Source organism: Fukomys damarensis, unplaced genomic scaffold, assembly GCF_012274545.1.
Source record: "Fukomys damarensis isolate Sample0158 unplaced genomic scaffold, DMR_v1.0_HiC HiC_scaffold_11, whole genome shotgun sequence".
In the NCBI taxonomy this organism is placed as follows: domain Eukaryota; kingdom Metazoa; phylum Chordata; class Mammalia; order Rodentia; family Bathyergidae; genus Fukomys; species Fukomys damarensis.
Window position 1 is genome coordinate 10,112,770 of NW_022900923.1, and position 18,557 is coordinate 10,131,326.

General features: G+C 43.8%; 2 protein-coding genes across 16 annotated transcripts in view; one reads left to right on the forward strand and one right to left on the reverse strand.

Annotated features, from left to right (window-relative positions):
* The window catches only part of Sdccag8 (SHH signaling and ciliogenesis regulator SDCCAG8), a 200,243-nt gene extending 200,063 nt beyond the window's left edge, over positions 1-180 (forward strand). For all 12 annotated transcript variants that reach the window (XR_002025980.2, XR_783991.2, XR_002025982.2 and 9 more), the window contains one exon: positions 115-180. Coding sequence is in view for 2 of the 12 variants with exons in the window: in XM_010642586.2 (XP_010640888.1) it covers positions 115-144 (30 nt within the window). In the remaining 10 variants the exon portion in view is untranslated. The remainder of the gene's footprint in view (positions 1-114) is intronic.
* A 278-nt stretch (positions 181-458) lies between these two features.
* The window catches only part of Akt3 (AKT serine/threonine kinase 3), a 265,681-nt gene continuing 247,582 nt past the window's right edge, over positions 459-18,557 (reverse strand). For all 4 annotated transcript variants that reach the window (XM_010642597.3, XM_010642598.3, XM_010642602.2 and 1 more), the window contains 2 exons: positions 11,545-11,647; positions 459-5,514 (listed from right to left, as the gene is read on the reverse strand). In XM_010642597.3, the coding sequence (XP_010640899.1) occupies positions 5,429-5,514; positions 11,545-11,647 (189 nt within the window). In that variant the 3' untranslated portion in view covers positions 459-5,428. The remainder of the gene's footprint in view (positions 5,515-11,544; positions 11,648-18,557) is intronic.

The window sequence follows — 18,557 nt, forward strand, 5'->3', positions numbered from 1 at the left end:
ATATATCATCAGAAACTTAGTACTAAAAGGTTACTAAAACCAGCAAATGAGAAGAAAAATCACATTGAAGAACATGATCTATTTAAACTTACTTTTTATTATCATTTTTTCCAGTTACCCAGCATGCCACAATCTGATTGCTGACCTGGATGAAACAGAGTGAAATAAATGATTTACAAAGAGATATTTACATTCATCCGATTTGTACTCAATATGCCCCAACACACCACAACCTTCCCAGGGCGACACCACCTCGGACTGCGTGGGGCGGGTCTCTGGCCCGCGCTGCGGAAAGGAGCCGAGTCTGACCCTAGATGAGGGCTGCTCCTGGCGGATGTTCTCAGAAATGGCTTGAAGTCAGTTTTTAGATATGCTCGTTTTTATGCTTGATTATACACAGGAATTTTAATAAATGAACTTTTTCAGGACTTGAATTGTAATGTTTCCTCCTTATCTTGTAGTAGTGATGAACAAAACACACCAAAAAGGCACATATTTTAAATAGGCCAAAGTCTATTAAGGACCAAACTTTTTTCCTTCATTCAGTTTTCTTCCCCTCCTTATGATCTACCCACCATCCTTCATCTTTATTTGCCTTTCATCAACATCCACTACTTGTCATCCTACTACTGTGTGCACATTCAGGAGACACCAGGAAGCACTGTTCTTTCCATTCTGTGAACAACAAAAGGAAAACAGACAAAAAAGCATCTTTGGCTCGGTGGTGTCAGATTTTTTTTCCCCCACAGCAATACTTGAGCCTACAAATGTACTTAGTGAAATTAGAAAATTTACTTATAGAGTATATCAAATATCTGTACATGGATCAATATTTTAGTCTAAAATAGCATTTCTACTATACACAGTCAAGCCCTCAAATGCTCTAAAGGAATAAAAATGGACACTGAAAATTCTGTGGTATCTGAGGAGGACAATGAAACTCCACGGGCATGGCTGCAGCTGGGCCGAGCCCGCTCCCCACCGGCATCGGGTCAACAGGTGCTGCTGCAGGGCCACCTCGCCCTGCAGGGCGACACACACTAGGCTTGCGGTGGTGGCCCGACCCACACAGGGACCACCCGCATCTGTGGAGCCTGCCAAGCGAGTGCTCAGCCTGAGACAGCAGGACTTCTACAGAGAAGTTTTCCCTCCATCAAATGTGCCAGACAGAGGCTGTCACATAGGATATTTTAACTGTCCTTAATTCTGTTTTAGGTATACTGTGAATAAATTATACAATATTCTAAAAATAGCACCTTAAAGAATTATAGAGGTCACTTTTATTTCAGCCTCCTGGATCTTCAACCCCAGTGGTTTTGAAAGAAGAGCACACATAAGAATGCCCCCAAATTTGGCTGTATGACACACAGATGCCTGACTCTGGTCCCAAAAGCCATTCTGCTCTCTGGTTGAGTCACAGGAGCAGAACCAAGTTCTACAACAGTAGCTTTATGAGGTAAAATCAGAAAAAGGCCCCATCCGGAACGAGTCAACATAAATCAGACTACAGTCCAGCCACCCTACCTATTACCTATTATCCCTAAGTTCATTAACTGCCATGAAGTATTCAAAATATATGCTTGCGAAGGAAGTATGCAGAGCCACAGGTTATCAGGAAGACAACAATGATGAGCTACACTCCTTAAGGATTCTAAGCCATTTGTTGTGAAGATGATTAGGGCCTGAACAAATCCTGGGTCTGAGACCTACTCTGTTCCTGGCTTCACAGCAGATGTCTTAATCCCACTGCTGAGAGCCTAGTGTCTCCCCTCTGGAAGTAGCCCTTCATCAAGGTTTGTGTAACTGCACTATTGCCATTTTACTGAAGTAAAAAATAATCCCAGGTGGTTTTTAAGCTACGAATTTACATATTTTCCTATCACATCTTATTCTGGATTGGTTAATACCAAGTTGGGCTTGTTAAAAATCTTTTCCTTTTCTAGCAAAAAACAGTATTTAATTTTCTGAGATTACAGAACCACATCCAACAACAACAAACAGAGAAGTAGCAGATTGACACAGTGCTTTATTTACGCTGTCTGTACGAAGGGAAATGATGTGCATCCCTACCATATATGTGTAAAAATACTAAGGATGGACAGTGTACAAAACAGTTTCCTGTAGTTATTTCACATCCTTGTGGGTCATATACTTAAGGAAAGAAACAGATTTAGTATGACCAACAATAATACGAATACAGTTTCTTGGGTTCATAGTTGCGTCTGCTTAAAATCCTTAACCAGATGACCACATCTTTCGCAGATCTAATGAAAGAACTAGCAAGGTCAAGAAATGTCACAAACTATAAAGCTACAGGGAGGTAATTCAATTACCAATTTAGAGGTTTTCTTTTTATTTAAATAAATACTTTACATTTCATGCTTGCCTGTAATGCACTACCAGGAGCAAGGTAAGGGAGCTCTACTGCAGACAGAAGAAACGGTAGCAGCAAGTGTGTGCACTGAGGATGGTAAACAGACCCTGCAGTGAGTAAGGGAGGCCCTCACTTTTGTACTCTAGAAGCGAGTGGCCCCGCAAGAACAGTCTGCTTTGAGAAGCCAGAAAGCAGGTGTGGGAAATGGAAATCATACTGGAATAATGCTGTGTAATTAGTGTAGAAAGCGAGGCTGTGAGCAACCCTTGCCAGTAACCCAAGCAGAAGGGGCACATTTCCCCCACGATGGCTGTCTTGTGACAAGAGGTCAAACTTCCCAACAGCACTAGCTGGAGTCTGCGAAGTTGGAACTGTATTTGGATAGGATGATTCCAGGCTTCCGGCTGTTCTACCTGCCAGAATCTGGAACTACAGCTATGGGCGACACAGGGAAGTGTCACAATTTCCCTCTGCACGCCTTTCTATGCTGTCTTAGGCCTTCATGCCAGACGACAGATCTGGGAGTAAAGGGAGGGATTCTCGAAATCGAAGCCAAGAACACACTTTCATTGACACCGACATCCTCAGAGAGGCTGACTAGGGCCCTGCGTGTGGCTGGGGACTTGAGGGCCAGATGTGAGGAGGGGCCAGCCTGGGGCACTGTCTACGCCCGTCATTAATCTTTACCAAGTATCCTTGGCCAAGGTCACGGAAATCACTTTGTTTTTTTGGGAAAAAAACAAAACAAAAAGCTATGTGCTTAGTGTACAGTGTCATGCTTCCCCTCCAGAGGAACAAGTGCTCTGAACATCAGCCAGTCTCACCTCTCTTCTCACCTGTTTCTTTCTTAGAAAATGGATGCAAGACAACTTAAAGGACACACCTTCTAGTCTACTTTCTCGTTATTGTGAAACCTTCAACATCATTCCAAGTGAAAAAAAGTTAATGTACAGATGTAAGAATGAACTACCATTTACTGTAACTTCCTACTTAACACTAAGGATGAATGTCACTCAGGTAGAAATATGAAAAATCAGGATAAAATCTATGTCTGAGTATGTCTTAGCTGCCTTAATAAAATGCCCTTTAACCCCGGTCAGTCCCAGTGGCCCACCCACCACCAGCAGTGGTTTCAGAGCTATAAATCCTCACTTCCAGCGTCAAGAGGCTAAGACATCTGCATATGGATGTGATTCACCCTATTAGAAATCACTTGCTCTCTCATACAAAGCAATCTAATACTATGTCACGATGCAGTCTTCTGTTTGGGAGCTGTCAGAGTTGAACCAGAATACATCTCCACGATCATTCCAGGGAGCGCACGCCCTCCTGCTCACCACAGCCAGGGCTCCTGCCCCTTGGACTTCACAGGCTGCTTTGGAAAATGTCAGCTCCTAGCACCAAAGGGTTTAATCTGAAGATCATCAGTAATGAAGGATAAAGGTGAGGTTTGCATACATGTCCCCTTTCAGGGAGGACTGCGATCTGGAGACATGAGTACGTACAGAAAAAGAAAAGCTAGAGGTGTTCTTTCTGTTTTGTTTTGTTTTCCCTGATGGCTTATTTCAGCGATAAATGTACCTTGATCGGAAAAAACACACCAGGCTTTTATCTTTTACTAGCTACTTCATAAATGCTTGCAATGTGTTCATTTTGCCAAGTAAAGTTCATTTCTTAACATCATTCAGGTCTCGATTTTCTTACGTTATGTTGCCAGGTCACCCTAATATTTTAATTCTCAAGTGAGCAAACATAATAACTATGTGTTTCACTAACCCCTTGGCAATGAACAGCTGATTTTCTCATTTTCAGCACCAAGGGGTTAAATGATGGCATCTCTTCCCCCAAAGCCAAGTTCTAATCCATCTGTACCATTCAAAGCCTTATCAAATTGTTTGTACACAGGAGAAAAAGTGCATGATTCCCATCAGCGTGTACATTCCTTGCACATGGGCCAAAAGAAACTGCAGCAAGTCTGTTCCATGTAAGTTGGAGCTGCATTTGCTAACATGACATACGATTCTCATCGCTAAAAAATAAATACTACTGCAATATAAACAAAATCATAAAAGGACATTCAAAATTTTAACATCTGAGAAAAAGCTAATCACCTAGAACTGAAAAAGTAAAAAAATTAAAACTAATAAGGCAAACTCCTGTTGGTTTACCTTGGTGTACAATTTTGGTGAAAGCAGGATCATTATACCTGTCTACATTCTTCAGCCATCAGAGGTGATAAATATCAAGAAGGGAAAAAGGTTCCCAAGCACAGGGGAAATAAATGCTCTCTGGTGCAGAGTGTATCCTGAGACCCTGTGAGTGACTGATCCCGTGTACACACTGTTTCTCGGTAGAACAGTGTCCACTTGCCCGTGATTGCCCGTGACATCTGGACGTCCACGTGTGATACGGGGCTTCCTCTGCAGTATCCAACAGGAATTAAGAATACGTATGTGTATCTTAGCAGCTGTTCGGTCCTCTCCAACGCTTCCTAACAAATTCCAGCCACATCTTAGCGACACACACTTACTTTCCACTTCACGAAACCTGTGCATAAACGCATCACCACCCTCCCACAGTTGCTTGTTCGGATATAGAAACTAAATCTTCTTAGTCTAATTAGTTTTTGATTTATCTTCTAAAAAGTTAAAAAAATGTACCTAGAACCAGTGTATCTCATTTACCCTTCACTGTTAGGCAAAAACAAAAAACTCAAAGATTAAGATGCCAATTGGTGCACAAGTGAACAACGGTGGGCTGAAGACTTCCCCAGACAGTAAACTTACTCCTTAAGTTGCTATAATAGTAAGACGGTAGCAGCAACAGCCTGAGACCTTAGACTGAGATACAATTTCATGCAAAAACAAAAACGGGAGTGCGTCTGTGTACGTGTGTTCTCATGGGGTGAGAGGTGCCGAGGGGCGGAGACCTGGGCCGGTCTGGGAGGTCGGAAGGTGCCCTGCTGTCTGTGAGAGTGAGGACTGGCGGTGCTGTCCAGGAATCATGTTCAGTGATAAATCTAAGGTGACAGTGAAGGAGCAGAATGAGAGAGGCTTATTCTCGTCCACTTGCAGAATAGGAAAACTGAGGGAAATGCGGCCGCCTCTCATTGTCCATGCAGTCCATACCATCTTCATCGTCTGTGGGCGAGAAACAGCTATTTTAATTTTATCTTTATTTTTTGCAACATTATGTGTGGTGTCTATTTTTAAATTTTTAACATCAGAGGATTAATAGGGAATTCAGCTCCCATAAACATGTTTATCAATAAAACATGCAGTAATTATATTTTACAAGTTATCTGCTTTTCATAAACATAATCTACGATGAAATAATACTATAAAATCATCTCTAAGACATCAAAATGTTAAGATTCAATAAAACTTTAAAAATACTACTGAAGAAACAATTTTTAATAAGGAACAATCTTTAATAACTTTCATTTCATGAGGCAGGATGGGTGCAAGTCTGAGCTCAGCCTGGGCAACTTAATGCTTAAGGAGACTGTCTCCAAATAAAGGGATCTGGAGAGTAGCTCAGTGCGCAGGCCATGGACTCAATCTCCAGTACAGTGGCCCCTTGGCTTACGAGCTCAATTCATCCCTAAGAGCTGGTTGTAACTCAAGGTGGTCAACTGAAGGCTCAGGCTCCTCTCCACAGCCTTCACAGTCTCTCTCCCGTACACAGGCAGATCTCTGTGTCCTGAGAGAGACTCTGGCCCAGGATTTCTCAACCCCATATAGGAAAAGATGCTGTCAGGTTCCTTCCAGAACTCTCCAAGGGTTAAATCTGTATCCAAAACCATTTGGAAGCACAAGCAGCTGGCATTTGGGTCCTAACTCAAGACTTGTAAATTAAAACTAAAATTCTGGTCATAACCCAAGTTGTTCATATATCAGGCTGGTCATAACTCAAGGGTCCACTATACCACAAAAAAACCAACCAAACAAACAAAAAAATCACAAATGATCACACTGCTCTTCTTCCTGTCACTTCTGCAACGACGTGCAAGTCAGGAAGCGCCCCTCAGACAAGACACCTCCCTGTCACTGCTCTGGGTGAAGCCCCACAAAGGCCCGGCAGACAGAGCTCGAATCAGAGTTCCTGCTGCCTGGCTCCCTGCCCCATCCAGGGGGAAGTGCTCTGCGTTAACATGTTCATGAGGGGCCATAATTCACATGTCTCCCTGCTGGGCACTTGAGCCACCGGCAGTACACACATGACTGGCCCATCAGGTGGCTTTTCATTAACTGCATTAGTAAAAAGACTGATAAATGTGATTAGATGTTTGTACCACCCATGGTACAATCTGCCCAACACAAAGGTCACGTAAGTACTGCTGGTGGCTCGTGTTGTCTTTCCCACCTGACCCCCAGCTCCTTCAACTGTATGCTGTCCTGCAACCACAGCAAGTGAGCCTGTCAGATACTAAAACTTCTGTCTTCAAGCACAGGAAGTGTTTCCTCAGATCCACAAAGGGGTTCACTGCTACTCTTTTAATTTTCCAGCCTCTCCAGAGAGCACCAATTTCATGTGAAGAGCACAAGAAGAGACCAGACCTGCCGCACTGTGCAATGACCCTGTCACGCCTTAGAGAAGATCACTGCACCATCTGAAGAGCAAAGGAACATGTCCCTTCCTTTCTTTTCTTATTAGTCATCTTTTCTGGCTAATGTAGAAGATTTTCAACTGACCAGAGTTTGTGACCTCCAATGTCACTGGAGGAGGACTTATCCACTCATCAGGCAGCAGCGGCACAGGCTGAGGCCAGAGGAAGGCTCTGCCTCCACGTCCAGCTAACACGCAGCCCTGAGGTCAATGCCTCCGGCAGAATTTCCAGGCACACAGAGCCATAGGCGCTCAGGGACGACGGCAATCGCTGTGGAGTTACACAGTGTAAAGCCTCTCTAGAGAAAAAGCAGCTGAAATCTTGTGTGCGCAGATTCTGACAGGTGCCAATCACATCGCAAAGAAACAGTTTTCCCCACGAACAGCTTTGTTTTGCTGAGTGTTTCTGCACAGCAAACACACAGTGAGCCCCGGACAACACATGTGGGGAGCCCAGTGCTTGTCCCGCCTCAGCCGGTTCCGGGGCCTCCGAGGCAGCTCTCCGAGCTGCAGCGCTGGCCTTCCTGTGGAGGAAGCCCCGCCTGGCACACCAGCTGAGGATTAAGGCAGCCTCTGCCGTCACTTCAGTAACAGATCCACCCATTTATCACGAGGAAGAAATCTAAGCGTCACAGATAAACTGGAGGACCCATCCCCAGATGTCCTTCCAAGCCACTGCCATCTCATGCTCAGAGCGGCTCCGTCTCCCCAGGGCTGGCAGTGGTGAGGGGCCGATTCCTGACTTGGGCCCGCAGCTGTGAGCAGCTCCCCTCTGCGAAGGGGCCTCACAGGTATGACAAGCACGACGACGCGCACTACACTAGAAACAGCACGTCGGGACGGAGGTACAGAATGATCTACCCTGTCCTCAGCCAAGTCCAAGTCTGGATCCAAGCAGCATCAAGTACCCAGTTTTCTTAGAGCAGTGAACAAATGTAATTACATGGCAGTAAAAGCTCCCAGATCTCAAAGAAATGCTCATGTTCTCTAAGAAGGCAGAGGACCATTAATGGATATAACGAAAGACAACACATTCCAAAATCTGTTCAATTAATTAACACCAGTGAGGACAATCTGGCATGTTCTGCAGCTGTTTGTAGAAAATGGAACATTTTGCTTTTCTTAACTGCTGATTTGTTCTAAAAAATAACTGCATTCTGTTTTATAAAAGCAAGGTGGCACGCGGGAAGATAACTGCCCTGCCAGTGAACAGCCTGTTGTGGACATCCAGGAACAAAGCCCGGACCTGTGAGTGGTCAGGGCCATTTCTTACAGCACCGCTCCTCCGAGCTGCAGAAAACCTGACCTTGCTCCCATAACCACAGCCTGAGGCCTGACTTCCTTTATGCGCCCCCTAAGGGAATCCAGGCTCTGTCCAGGGAATGTCAAACTGAAAACCACTGCCCCGACCAGGCACAGATGGGCGCCAGGGAGCCCTGGCCTCTGGTGCCACAAGCGCCCTGCTGAGCTGAGCCGCAGCTGAGCAGAGCAGCCTGCACAGGGTGGGGCACAGGGTGGGGCTGGCTCTCCTTGCCCTACCCAGGTTTCAGTGTGGTTGGTCCTGCGGGGCCACACTCCCGAACCGTCCAGGGCCCAGGAGCTCTGCAGGGCCATGTGCCATTTGTGATACCCGCGGAAGACAGCGTTCCACAGGCCAGGGCCACAGCAAGGTCTGACACCCGCTGGGAGTCACCACAATGCCTGGGCTCTTGTGGACCCAGTCTTCTCTACAGTGGGCCCCGCCCCCAGCTTTTCACATGACCTGTGTCTGAAATACACATTCTGCTGTGTGTGACATGATGGATGACTTTTACACTGTTAATAATGAAGCTGAGGACTAGGTTCAAACTGTGTGCTAGAAACAGTACTGAGGGGACTTAAGGCATCTTCAAACACCAAGTCTTGTTACAGAAGCTCTGCACATGAGTGAAAATTCTTAACCAGACAATCATGAGGGGAATGCAAGTGAAGGAAGGATTCAGATACTCCCTGTCCATGACAGCACTTTAAATTCAAATCACTCATAAAACAGCCACTGACCAGCTATGGAGGTGCTTCTGACAATTTCTACTTTAATTTACTTGTGCCCAAGTAAATTTATGAGCTGGTTTGATGTGGTCTTTCTGGCCTACATTTCTAGGTAGTCCCTTCCCACAGCCCTCCACCCCCACCTATACCTTTGGGCTACGGATTCATCACATTGGACTGCCTGTCACCCTTCTGTAACAGATCACAGAAAAACCAACAGCATGGACTGGTTACTCTGGTTTTGGGATGACACTGAAATTAGGAGTGGTCATGCTTGGAGAATTCTGGATGTCCTTCTCAAAGAGATGGCTTCTCAGGAGCACAGCAGGACAAACAGAAGCTCCTAGAAATTATCCAGCCCTACTCTTCCCTCTTCTAAGGGACGAAGTAACCTGTCGCATCCCAGAGCTAATGAGTGGAAGAGATGGACAAGGGGCCCGAGTCCACCTGTACTCTGCCTCCCAAACTGGGATTTTTTTTTTTTTTTGGTACCAGGGATTGAACTGTGCTTGTGAGGCAGGTGGCAGAACCAATGAGCTAAATCCCCGGCCCCCAAACTGGGATTTTACTTTTAACTTTCTGAAGTAAAACCATCCACTCACTACCTTTTGTTCACCGAGTCCATCTATTCTGATGGCTTCCAAAGTCAGTAGCTATCCTAAGGAGACTCCCAGGTGCTTCCTCCCAGCCTACCACTTCTGGCTGTGTTCTAGGAAGTGTTCACCGAAAACCTCCGCTGAGCCAGGAGCTGGGCCAGCAGGGGTTCAGATACACTAGATCTTCTTCTCAGAGTTACTGAGTCCTAGTGGCAGAACAAGAAAATAATGAACCAGAAAAACGATCAGCAGGGAAAGGCGTGCAGGTAAAGGATAAGCACAGAGGGGCATGGCTGGGCAGCACTGCTCCTCAGCTGGCCGTCAAAGGCAGTTCTCCGAGGAAGGGGCTCTCAAGGTGAGAGCTGAACAAGGAGCTGTGCATGCAAGTATCTTCGACAAAGAGCACTGGAGGCAGAGGGAACAGGAAACACCACAGTCCCAAGGCACAGTGAGGTGTGGTGGGTTCAAGGTGTCGCTGGTGTGCGGGGCAGTGGGAGGAGATAGAACGGGAAGCGGCCAGAGAGGCAGACAGGCCCGTGTACGGCTGTGGGCCAGGGGAATCTGGACGCAGGTGTGAGGGGAGCCAAGGGAAGGGTGGAAGCTGGGGAGTGACGGCCTGATCACAACTGGGGTTCTATCCAAAGGCCAGGCCCAGCAACTGCTCCACAGTGGGAGCTACCCAGTGGCCGCACTAATCACTGGAACACCCTCCTGGGGCCCACATCCAGTACTCCACTGAGATGGCTCTCAGCCCTGTGCCTAGGACCCACAGGCTTCCCAACAGCCTGGCTCTCAGCGATGGCACACTACCCCTTCCACACACTGACATTTCACAACTTAGCCTGGGCACTGCCAAGCTGGTCTGCCGGCTCCGAGCTGCGGCTGCCACTAACTATGGGACCTTGGCAATTCAATTTCTCTCTGGGTTTCAACTTCTGTGCCTTCAAAATGAAAATGTTAACAACTTTTCGCAAATCTAAAAAAGGAAAGAAAGAGAACTGCCCAGAAGCACCAGGCGCAGGGCTGCTCACAGTCTCCTTGAGGCGAAGCCATGGACCCAGGCTGAGTCCAGAAGACGCCTGTCTATCTTGAAACATCCAACTGCTGACTGGGACCACATATTTCACTAGTGTCAGTCACATGGCCACTGTGTGTCAGCACCACCAACCCATGAGCAGAGAAGTGGAGAAACAAAGGAAAAGGAGAGAAGCACAAACACGACGTTACCACGTAAGCCGCAGATGTGTGCCCTAAAGAATCCTTTCAGCTATCTCTTGGTATCACCCTGAACTCCATCCTATCCTCATTCCTAAATCAACGGCAGACACACACCTTGTCAGCACAGAATGTCCGTAAGTTACATCTGATAACTTCTTCTTTCATTAAAGACCTCTGATGCATGTATTTCTCACAACACGGGGCCGAGAGTATAATCTGAAGTGTGCATGGACACGTACCTTAACAGAGCTTTAATCTAAATGCATCATTATAAAGAGCAAATGAAATTATGTCTTCGGAGGGTGCTTAAGAGAATGCTAATTCAAAAGGGGCGACTCTATTTAAAATGGATTTTTAAAATATTCAGTACGGGGAAGCCCAGAACCAGCGCGGTTCTGAAGGTGACACGGAACGAAGCCAGGGCCAGGAAAGGGGCTGCATTTCAGAATCTTTCTAGCTAATGTCAGAAGAGCTTCTGAAGCAGGGTGGAGAAGGACTAACGGCTGGAACTTGGTCTACAACTGTTTTCCACGTCATTTCTTTCTGCCCAGAAAAGCTTTTCTCGTGCCTGCCTTTTGATATATTCACACTGGGAGCTCTGCAATCTTAGATTGGACAGAATAAAAGTCACTGGACTCTGACCTTGAAAAGACAGAGACATTTTTACACAGACTGTTTTCTTCAATTACTTTAGAATGTTATCAGTCACCGTCTACTTACATTTTTCAGGCGGTGTTATTGTAATAGTCTGAGCTGTGAATTCTTCATCAAAATATCTGGTGTCGGTCTCAGATGTTACCTGAGGCTTAAAAGGAGGTACAAGCTGTACGAAGAAAGGAAAAGAGCTGTTAACGGATTCCGATTTAGGGAAATTCATTTCTAGGTTAAAACCGAGGAAGAAAAACACCAAATAAAGGCTGAGTCACTGTGTAAAGCAGACATGGTATTCGGCTTCTCAGTCAACAGTCTAAAGACACAACAGTGAAGTCTTGGTTTCTCTGTGTGAAATCTGAGAGATCGATGTGAAAAAGAACAATGAAGAGCCGTGTGGTAGGGTAGGAGAATGCTGGAAACTTCTGTCTGGCAACAAAACACATGCAGCATCACACGGAAGGCAATGATTGTGACAAAACATGGCTCTCCCGAGTGGAGCAAAAGGGTCACCCTGCTGGATTTCCTCTCCTCCCTTCCTGGTGCTTAGCTGAAGAAGGCTAACATTACAAATACAAAGGTCTTCCCCTCCCTGTGGCTGAAAACTGAACCCAAGGCCCTCTGCCAATGAACTACATCCTTAGCCCCTCTTCATTTTCATAGCCAGGGTCTCATCTTCCTGCCACAGCCTCCCAAGTAGCTGGGATGATAGGTGTGAGCGCTAACACCTGGATTACAAGTACAATGTAACAATTATTCCCTAGGTCACAGGCAGAAGGCTAGTTCTGCCCTTGGAAGAGCTCTGCATAACTGAGACAGGTGCTCTTGCCTGCCTTGCCCAGGAGCAGGGCCTCAGAGGAGCCTCTGAAGTCACATGCAAAGTTTTTCCAACTTTTCCTGGATCCTCAAAGATGCCTGTGACCAAAAAGAGATTCAGAGCAACTTCTCTGGGATGACAGGGTGCGAGGGGTAGGGAGCTAGGCGCGGAGAGGGCCTGGGCCTCAGGGGACTGAATGCCGGCATGTTTGCTTGAGCACAGGATGCCCAGGCTGAGACCAGGAGTCAGAAGGCCTGCTCTGACGAGCATCATTCGGAACAGAATACAACTGTCACAGCAACAGGAAAATAGCACATGGACAGAAATCAGCACACTTTCCAAAAATTTTACAGAAACAGAAATACACAACTGGCCTCAGATTAATGGATCTCCTCATGCACTGTTGGCAAATTTATGTTTCATAAGGCAAAACACCTCTAAATTATTCTCTGGACAGATTACAGTTTAAAAAGTTGGGGAGTGAGCAGTTAAAAGCACATTTTCAAAATAAAGAGCCACACTTCAGTTTACGGCACATATTATGAAACACTCTGAATTCCCCTGCCTTTTTTTCTCTTTTTTTGCCATTTTTCCTGCTTCCCCAGGGCATAGTTACTCTGGTCTCTGTCATGAGCCGGCCCTCTTTTGGGGATGGAACCAAATTCAGCCTGTTTCCAGCTGGTAACATGGCCGCTGATCAACACTCCAGCTCATTTTCCCGCTAGAAGAGTGGAAGCCTGCTGTGGTTTCCTGTGGCTGCTCTGTCAGGGTGAAAGGACATGGCCAATGCCTTTCCGCTCAGAATAGATGTGTTCTTTTCACCAGATCACACGCACGCGCACACAGAGAACACCGGAAGGGATACACAGCTCAAGGAGTTCCATGTTTAGAAAATGGACACAACTGCCCCTACGGGCTTGGAACTGGGACACTAGGACTCCAGCTGTAAGAATGACAAGTCCTCTGACTCACCATTCTGCAGCTGTGTCCCCGCAAGCCCTTCGCCCTTCTAGTCAGGGTGGCCCATTGCATCCTCTCAGCCGGACTTGGCCTCTGCCGGGCAGTGAGATCAGGTTTTGTTCCCGTGTCCCACACTTTACCATCTGTTCCCTTCTAAAATAATAAATCTAACTTTGTTTTCAAGTTAGGGGAAAGCCACTGTCCTTTCAGGTAAGAAAGATAATGGTCAACTACAACTTTAAATGCTGAAGCACATTTTAAGACGGTTTTCAAAATATTACAGGGGAGTTTAAAGTCTCTGTTCAAATGCTAGGTCAGTACCAAGGACTTTCCTGACTCTGGATTTTGAACGGTTACCCTCCATGTCACTTTCTAGCCCCTTTATTTTTCAACAAATTTCTCCCGTTTTTATATCTCACTCCCAATACGGAATTATGAAACAGGTCTTTTTGTGCCCTTGTGTCTTTTTCCCCTTCTTCAACTGCCAGGGACTGAACCCCGGACCTTGTAAGTGCAGGCAAGTGCTCTTCACTGTGCCACATGCCCAGTACTACTCACACATTTCCATCCTCTTTCCCATTTCCCATATTCTTCAGACAATGACAAATGTTTTCTGTCATACAGATTTATTTGCAGAATTCTAGGACTCTAGAATTTTAATTTCTAGAAATTTACGTAGTGGGATCCCATATATGTACTCTTTAGTTTCTTTCATTCTGCATGATTACTTCTGATATTCATCCGTATCACTGCACGCATCAGGAGCTCTTCCATGTTACTGGGCTGCGCTGTTAAGTAATACAACTTACCATGCACGGCCATCTGATCGGAGCTGGTTCATTTCTGGCTGTTACAAACAAAGCTTCTATAAATCTTCATGGACAACCGTTGTATGAATTTGTTTTGGATCAACAGCAAAGAGTAGAATGGCTGGCTCTTATGGAAGGTATATGTACGCCTTTTCAAGAAGACACTCAACTAGCTCCAAAAGTGGCTCCCTTTCCCGCAGGCTAACCACGCGTGACAGCTGCCCTGCCTGCTTTCTGTCCTCCCCAATGCTTGCGTGGCCTAGTCTTCGATGTTAAACCTCCCACCACGGTGGTACCTCACCGCAGGTCTAAAGTCACATTTCCTTTGTGAATAATGATGCTAAGTGTTTTCATGAGTTTATTTCTTCTTTGGTGAAATGTCTGTTCAACTCTTGACCATTGTTTTATGTCATTATGTTTACAAAAATGTTTTTACTTATATATACATGCACGTCCTATGTCAGGTTTGTAACTTGTACATATTCTTCCAGTTTAAAACTTTTCATTCTCTTTATAGCACTTTTGAAGAAAACAAGTTCTTCATTTAGATGAAATCTGATTTATCAGTTTCTCTTCTTTTGGATCTGCTTTTGCTCTAAATTTTTTTTTATAACCCAATACCACAGTGTTTTCCTGTCAAAGGCTTTAAATTTTAGGGCTGTGGTCTTGCAGTTAATATATGGTGGGGATTGTTTTTCCCTTTTGGATGTTGACTTTAGCACTGTGTGGTGAACTGAAATGTCACTGTGCTTGTAGTGAAAGTCAACTGACAATACAGGCTTGTGCTATGGCTTAATACAGCAAGTCCCAAAGGCAGTGTAGGTCTTCCAACTTTATTATTTTTTAAGTTGTTTTATCTGTTCTAGGACTTTTGTGTTTCCCTATGAATTTTATAATCAACCTGTCAATTTCTACAAAACAGTCTGTTAGGACTGTGATTAGCACTGTGCTGAATTTATATATCAATTTAGAAATAAACATCTTAGAAGTATCCATTCTAATCCATGCATATCTCTCTCCATTTATTCACAGCATCAGTAATTACTCTCAGCAACATTATTTTTCACTATAAAGGTCTTTCACATTTGCTGGCAGACGTATAGGTATTTTATATATACATTTTTTACTATTTAAAATGGCATTTTTATTCTATTATAGCTCATTGAAATAGTTTTTGTATTCAATCTTTTGTATATTTATCTTGTATCAAGCAACAAACTGATTAAACTTTAGATAGTTCCCATTAGATTTTCTACATATTCGTATTTTATGGAAATGAGATCTTATTTTTTATAATCTGTAAACATTTTTTATTGTTTTACTATAGTGCTCAATCTTCTACTATATTGTTAAACAACAAAGTGACTATCTCTGCCTTGTGAAAGTGCTTTTCTTTCTCCATTAAGATATTAGAAAGTTTTTCTAGATACATTTTATCAAGTTGACTAATTTTCCTCCTCCTAATTTACTGGAAAGTATTTTGTTTAAAAGTATAAATGGATACTGGACTTTCTTGACTTTTTTCCCTCTACATCTAATTTCTTTCTTTGTCTGTTACTATGGTGAATTATGGCAATTTATTTTTAAATACAATTTATTTTAAATCAGTGTTACATTCCTAGAATAAATTCTAGTTCATAATAATACACTATTTCCCTGTATTTTTTCTTGAATTTTTAAAAATTATATGAATAATTTTTGCATATAAAATTATTGCATAGATGTTTATTAGGGAAATTGGTCTATAGTTTTCTTATATCTATGTTTGCTTTTGGTATCAGGTTACTATTAGCTTCAAAGAACAAACAGGGAAACATTCTTTCATCTTCAATATTCTGGAAAAATGTGCATACAATTGATACTATTCCTAAAGTGTTTGGCAGAACTAACTGAAGCCCTGTGGGAAAGGAGTCTTCATCATGAGAAAGATTTTAACTACAAATATAATTCATTTAACAGACAGAGAGCCATTTATGACTTCTGGTCATATCAATTTCTTCTTGGTTATCTGCATCTTTCAAGAAATTTGTCCATTTCAGCTAAACTGTTGACTTTACTTGCCTAGAGTTATACATAATATTCACGTTACCCACTTAATACTTATGGAGCCTGTTGTGGTATTACCACTTTCATGATAATTTCTCTTCCCACTTTTTGGCTGCCAGGTTAGAAATGTATCAATTTTAAAGAATTTTTTTTCTTTTATCAATTTTCTCTATTATTTTTAGTTATCTATCTCAGGGACTGTTGTTGAAGTCTTTATTACTTCTTTTCTTCTGTTTGCAGTAGGCTTAATTTGCTCTTTTTCTTGTCTCAAGAGAGAAGTGCAGGTCATGATCTTAGACTTTTCTTTTTTTCTGATATGCGCATCTAGTATTACAAATTTCCTTTGAAATGTTTATCATACAACTACACATATTTCCTTTTCTTTATAGATTCTCTTCAATTGTGTCTAAACATTTGGAGACTTTCAATGTAGCTTTCTGTTTTAACTCTAAATTGCATTTCATTCAAAGGCAATATGCTTTAAATTATTTGAATCCTTTAAAATTTACAGAATTGCTCTCATTTCTATCACTTTGATGTAGTTTATCTTTTAGGGATGAGGAAATTAAATCAGACAGTAGTGAAATGATTTCCCAAAGATTATACAAATAACAGAGAGAGCAAAATCCAGGTCTTTGGTCTATTTTTTTTTTTTTTTTTTTTTTTTTTTTTGGTACCAGGAATAGAACTCAGGACCTTGCACTTGCAAGGCAGGTGGCAGAACCACTGAGCTAAATCCCTGGCTCTCTACATGACTTTTTAAAACACACTGGTTTTATGTGTGTAATTTTATTAGTAAAACTGCTTTTGCTTTTGATTGTTTTACCAAACATCAGCCAAAGTCAAGATACCCAACTTGCAAGCATTATCCTCTCTCTCTCAGCCCCCACAGAGGCAGAAGAGGACAATTCAGTGAAATATAAACATCTGCAGAGCAAAGCAGATCTTTGTGGAGAACGCTGTGTGTATAACTTGTAAAATATTGCAACAAACAGATGCATTCCCACGTAAGTCTTCAGGGATGCCTAAATTCTGGATTTCATCACAAATCTGGAAACTAGACATTGAAGCAACAGAAAACATGCTGCATCTTGTGTCTCCTGTTCCTATGTTTAAGGCCTAATCCCCATGTACCTCATACCGAAACTGTATTTGGATGTGAGGCCTCTGAGGAGGCGACTGCACTAAGAGGAGGCAACCTGAAAATGCCCTTGGTATGAGGAGGAGGAATCCGAACGTAATGGGTACACATCAACTATGAGGAAAGACAGGGCGACGACACAGGGAGAAAAGGAGCAACAGCAAACCAAGGAAAGAAGACTCAACAGGAAGCAATCCTTGATTCTGGACCTCCAACCACCAACGAATGTGAGAAAACAGATTTCTCAGCTTTGATCCACCCAATCTGTGGCACTGTTACAGCAGCCCCAGAACAGTCACATAAAATCCTCTACCTTGGCTTGAAGCTTTACATTCATCTCATCTGCCCTTTCCCCTGGTCACACCTCTCACAACACTCCTGCATCAACTGGCAGTATGTGAACTCCCATTTAGAAATGATAAAGTACTGACAAAAGTAATGCGTAACTACTACAACTGGCAACTTGACTGAATTGAGAGATGGCCAGCAGATTTGTAAAACTCCCTTCTGGCCGAAACAGGGACCAGATGTGGGGGATTTCAGACAGCTGTATCTAGGACAGCAAACTGACCCACCTAACTGTGGGTGGCACCATCCAATAGGTTTGTAGTCTGGCGGGAATGAAAGGGAAGAAAGGAGCAGTGGCTTGTGTTTGAAAAGCTCCATTCCGCTTGAGCAAGTACAAATTCTGTTCCTGCCATCATCTGTGCACATCAGACTCCAGTTTCTTCAGCCTTTCAATGCAGACTCTTAACAGTAGCTCTCCAGTGAGCTCCCAGAATGGCACTGTATCTTTATCCCTTTTGTTGTGTGGCTTCTAGTTTCTGTACTGAGGTGCTACTGGACCCTGTGACTCTCCAGTACATATATGGTGAGTACGGACCATCTGCTTCTGATCTTAAAATCCCTTACACAGCTGCTACTAACTCCACTTTGCTGCAGAACCCTATCAATACAACTACAAATCTAAGCTTTTATGTGCCACTCAGTACGAAGCTACTAATTGCAAAATCAACGTATCTTCTCAACAAAAGCATTGTATGTGGAACAGAGCTTTCTTTGCTGTTACTGGAAGGCGGGGAATGAATCTGTAAGAGGTGGGATCTTTAAGCCTAATGGGAGGCTTTAGAACACTGGAGTGAGCCCTAGGAGAAGGTGGGCTTATGATCTCTCTCTCTCTCTTTCACCTCCTAGCCATCATGAGTTAAGTAGCTTGCTCTGCCTAACTCTGGCCCTAAGGTATTTCCTTACCACAGATGCTAAAGGAACATGGCCAACTGTGGGAGGCAAATAAATCTTTTTTTTCTTC